The 4968-nt window shown below is 51.7% G+C and overlaps 1 protein-coding gene across 1 annotated transcript in view; it reads right to left on the minus strand.

The window, feature by feature from the left end:
* Nucleotides 1-561: 561 nt before the first annotated feature.
* LOC130376240 (receptor-type tyrosine-protein phosphatase U-like) overlaps nucleotides 562-4968 on the minus strand; it is a 118237-nt gene continuing 113830 nt past the window's right edge. The window contains exons 14-18 of the mRNA XM_056583462.1: nucleotides 4929-4945; nucleotides 4542-4604; nucleotides 4057-4214; nucleotides 2111-2246; nucleotides 562-1787 (exon numbers count right to left, since the gene is read on the minus strand). Coding sequence (XP_056439437.1) covers nucleotides 1725-1787; nucleotides 2111-2246; nucleotides 4057-4214; nucleotides 4542-4604; nucleotides 4929-4945 — 437 coding nt within the window. The 3' untranslated portion in view covers nucleotides 562-1724. The remainder of the gene's footprint in view (nucleotides 1788-2110; nucleotides 2247-4056; nucleotides 4215-4541; nucleotides 4605-4928; nucleotides 4946-4968) is intronic.

Consider the following 4968-nt stretch of genomic DNA (forward strand, 5'->3'; position numbering starts at 1 on the left):
ATAGGTCACAGGAAAAGGGAACAGTGGCAATTTTTTGGGGGGGGTTGTAGGCGATAACTGGTTTCCACGCTACAAACAAACCAATCAACCTTTCCACCACCAATCTCCCCAGAAAAATCTGTCCCCCCCCCCACAAAAGGACAGTCTCTCTCGCGCCACGCTCAGAGATTTGAAATAAAAACAGACACGATTGTTAAGCAACAGGATAATCTATATATATATGTACATATATAGATATCTTTATTATTTCTTTTAATTTTATACACTATATAGAAAATCAAACACATTGAATAAATACAAATTTAGGAAAGCAACTGGCTCGGGTGAATGTGATCACTATATTTTTTTTCACAGCAATACATTTGTTATTCTTTTACAGCGCTCTCTCCGATTATTCGGAGAGATTGACATAGCAGGACCCCCACCTCACTGAAACCAACCACAGGGGGGTCGGGGGGAGTGTGTGGGGTGGGGGGGGGGGGGGGTGGGGTAAAGGGGGGGGGGGGTTGGGGGGGAGGGGGTCACACACCGCAATGGAACACTTAAGACTAGCATGCAGATGCTGGACTTCCCCCCCTCCCGTTTATTTAGCAATTCATTTTCTTCACAGACACAGAGAGAATGTATTGGCACACAGAGATAAGGTGACGACATCTATAAACAGCTCAGAGAGGAGGGAAAAACATACAAATAATCAAACAGAGGTGAACAAACAAGGGAACACATCGGAAAGAGGGATACAACAGAAGCGGGCCTAAAATAACAGAACATATTTACACAACTGATAAATAAAAGAGAAATCAACGAACGAGACACAGGTCCACTGTACAAGAATGTCCGTAGCGAATGCGGCTGTCACCTCATTTTTCCCTGTAAACTTCACCTGCGGGGGAACTCTCGCCCCCTCCCTCGCTCGCCTCCGCCCTCCCTGAAAAGCACCGGCCCTCGATTGCGGAGCAGCACCACCAGTACCACCACCAGCACCAGCGCCTCCACCCCCAACACCTGCACCACCACCAGTGCAGTAAAGTACAGCAGTACAGAAAGGTGTTCACTGCACCGTTTACAGTAGTATTACCGAAAAAGGAACCACAACACACACACGTATCACCCAATGGCATTTTTTTTTTTGTCTTCCCCTTACGTTAGCGTCCATTGTCCGACAGGCTTCCTCTTCGTAGTAGTAAGGCAGGATGTATCGGAGCACTGTGGGTCGGAATCCGTTGTTTTGTTGTGTTTTTCGTCAGGCAGCCATTAAAGAGAAAATGAATGAAAAAAATGAACGATAATTTTGGCCGGCGACCAGTTTCCAACTGCTCCCATGTAGGTCCTCTTGGTTTTGGCAAACGATAAGTGGCGCACGATAAAACAAACAAAACGTTAACGGTATCAGTTTGGCGGAGAATGCGAGGGGGCGGGGGATGAGCGAGAGGGATGCCGTGTTAGTATGTTACAAGGTTGTCCAGCAAGCCTTCTCTTGTTTCGTAGCGTCCTTAATGCTGGTAACCCTCCAAGAGCGTGACCCGAACGCTGCGCACGCGGAACCAAAGGGGCCGGGGTTAAAAGTGCTGGGGGGCCCCTAACCCACACGCCAACGCCACCACCACCACCACCACCACCGTCACAGGCACCACCATCATGACCACCACCACCTCCACCACAACGACTACCCCAGGGTCCAGCTCGTTCTCCTGGAGTCACAACAGGCGATGGGGGTGTGTGTGTTATCTGACTTCCAGGCAATCCAGGTACTCCAAGGCCAGTTCGTAGCAGAAACGGTACTGCTCCTGGACACAGGAAGGAACCAAATCAAAACATAAGCTTTCAGGTCGGGAGTGGAGCGAAAGGAGAGTGACGAGGTACCCCGTTACAACAAGGATCCATTATTTAACCATTTACTCAGATCACCAGCATAGGGGTCAGGTTAGCTTAGTAAACATGAACACCGTCACCTTAATCATTCACCGTTTACCAATAGTAAACAGTGAAGGATTATCACACCTTTGGTTAATTGTTATTTAACACTTATCACTGCAAGTAATGTTAATTAATACACCCCTGTTAAGTGTTTAGCCAACAGAAAACCGAGGGCCCGCTCCCCCCTCCTCACCATCGTCTCCACCATGTTGGGCTTGGAGTTGCGCAGGGTCTTGGCCGCGAAGAAGGCGTCCACCACGCTGTGGTGACGGATCATCTCCAGGATCATGGTGCAGGCGCAGAACGTGCCGCTCCGACCGCCGCCGTTCCTACGCCACGGAGCGGGGGGAGGGAGAGAGAGAGGGGAGGGAGGGGAGAGAGAAAGATGGAGAGAGAGAGATCAAGGATCTTGTCATTTCCACCCCCGTTTCATTTATACTTTCATGGAAGGGTACCCCCTTCCATGTACGGTTGTATGACTTTATGTATCTCTGGGGAACAACACTGGGAAGATATGAGTCAGTGTGGCAGACGTTTGCAATGATTTAAGACTGAAGCAAGGGTAGGAAATTTAGAGAAGCAAGCCAGAGAAAGCTGGATTTAGAAAGTATCCAACTGAACAAAATACCAACCCTCCCTTCAAAGCCACTCCAACAAAACACATGAATAGCTCGCTAGCTTTAGCATTAGGTCTTTCTAGGTTTGGGGAAAACTCCGGACATGCTCAATGAGTTCACAAGCAGAGTGCAGGCAGGGGGGCGAGGGAGGGAGGTAGACAGACAGGTAGGTCAACCAATTATTGAATTCGGGCCTATGAAATGATTAGACAGGCTTGTTAAAGGCCTACAACAGCCACAGATACTGGATTATTTCCCCTTTCTTTGTCAGAACATTACGTTTATTCATTATATGGATAAAAAGAGAATTTTGCCAAAAAAGATATTGCCTATCATAGCTTTAGCTAAAAATAAAATTAAAGAATAAGACAGACATAAAGATAAAAGGATGATACCAGACAAAGTGCAAATATTTAAAAGGGCCCTTAGCAAACTAGCCCAGGGCAGACAAGAAAGAGGGGGAGGAGGAAGAGGAGGAGGAGGGGGAGGAGGACTGTGTAACGCGGGACCACCGATGTCACAGCTTGAGTTTAGATCATGCTTGCTCTGTGAGAAAAAGGCCAACTGGCACAGAGACTTGAAAGGAGAGTACTTGAGGGGGGCTCCCATTAACACACAGGGGGGGGAGCGGAGGGCTTGGATCAGAAATGGAAATGTCGGGCATGCTGCTTGACCGACCGGCCCACATCAAAAGCAGCTGCTGCCGTGTTCTGTAGGTGGGGGGTCGGCGAGGGGAGAGAGGTGAAGGGGCTGGTCAACACTCCCCCTTTTAAGTGATCCCCTTTCCCACAAACCAACACCACCACCACCCCCTACACCCCACCACCCCCCCTACAGATACTTTGTGTTCAGCCGAACTTTATGAACCCGTAGCCCCATAGGGACTCCCGAGCTACACCCAACCTGCATGGATGACGGCTTCCTGCGATACACTTTGAGAGTTTGTGTTCCGCAAAAAAAATAAAAGGAGGAAAAAAAAAACAACAGCTCACCGTGGGATCCGAACTGTGACAGCGCCGGCTCTGATAGCCTGTCAGAACCCATCGGCGCTGAGCCATGCACTATGAGTCAGGGAGCCTGTGTCTGTGTCTGTGTGTGTATGTGTGTGTGTGTGTGTGTGTGTGTGTGTGTGTGTGTGTGTGTGTGTGTGTGTGTGTGTGTGTGTGTGTGTGTGTGTGTGTGTATGTCTGTGTTTTTGTGTGTGTGTGTGTGTGTGTGTGTACGTGTATGTTTATGTGTATGTGCTTGCGTGTGTGTGTGTGTGTGTATTTGTGTATATGTGTATGTGTGTTTGTGTCTGTGGTTGTGCGTATATGTATGTTTGTGTATATATATGTGTGTGTGTGTGTGTGTGTGTGTATGTATGTTTATGTGTGTGCGTGGGTGCTTGCGTGTGTGTGCCTTGCATGCATGTTTGCATGAGTGTGTGCGTGTGTGCACGTGTGTTTGTTTGCGCGTATATGTGCGCGTGCGTCATGCATGCGTGTGCGCATGCGTGCGTGCGTGTGTGTGTGGTACCCACAGGCAGTGCACGATGGTGCGACCCTCCCCGCACTCCAGCTGCCAGTTGTGCACCTGGGCCAGCAGGCTGATGAAGGCCTTCTTGGAGTCGGGCACGTCGCGGTACGGGGACCAGCGCAGGAACTGGAAGTGGCGCACCACCAGCTGTCCTTCCTGGAGCTGGGCGGCGGCCGTGGGCGACACCGTCACAAACAGAGAGGAAGAAACAGAGGAATAAGGAAGAGAGGGGCTGGGGCTCTTTGTCGTGGTCCTCCAAGACGGCAGCCATGACGGCTGTCGGCCTGGATCCGATGTTGACGTGCCGCCTCCGGGCCCCGCCGAGCGTAACCCCGGGGCCCCCGGTGTGGGGGGGGGGGGAGGGGGGGGGGATAATCCGATGTTGACGTTTCTGTGAGAGGGAGGCAAGTAGCTCCCTGCGCCGGGTGGGCTATGCTATGTGACGCTACACCTCGCCGCCTACACCCACTATACTGAGATAGATAATACCTTCGGGGGCCCGCGGCCACTCTCCTCCTGCTCTGGGCCGTCTGTCTGCTTCAGCCGGCCGTCCTGCGGAGGAGGAGGAGGTGGTGCGGGGCGGGGCAGGGGCGGGGGGGGGGGGGCAGAGTGTCCGACATGGCGTTATGTTGTTTGCTTTGTTTGAGCCGCGGAGGGGGTTAACGGGGCGGAAAGGATAGGGGGCGATGGAGGGACGCTAACAGGATAGCATTCGGCTAACGTGACGGGGAAGTAATGGGAGGTGTTGGGGATGGTTTGGGGCGGGGGGGGGGGGAGGGGGGTTGAGGAGGCAAACAGCTTGAGGGTGGGCTGTTTGTCAGCTAAGGGCGGCTTCTTGTCAAGGACATGGTGTCGGGGCTAACTAGGGGGTGCTACGGGAGACAGGCTCAGGCCTAGGGGTCTCACAGGGGTGATG

Source organism: Gadus chalcogrammus, chromosome 22 (assembly GCF_026213295.1).
Source record: "Gadus chalcogrammus isolate NIFS_2021 chromosome 22, NIFS_Gcha_1.0, whole genome shotgun sequence".
NCBI lineage: Eukaryota > Metazoa > Chordata > Actinopteri > Gadiformes > Gadidae > Gadus > Gadus chalcogrammus.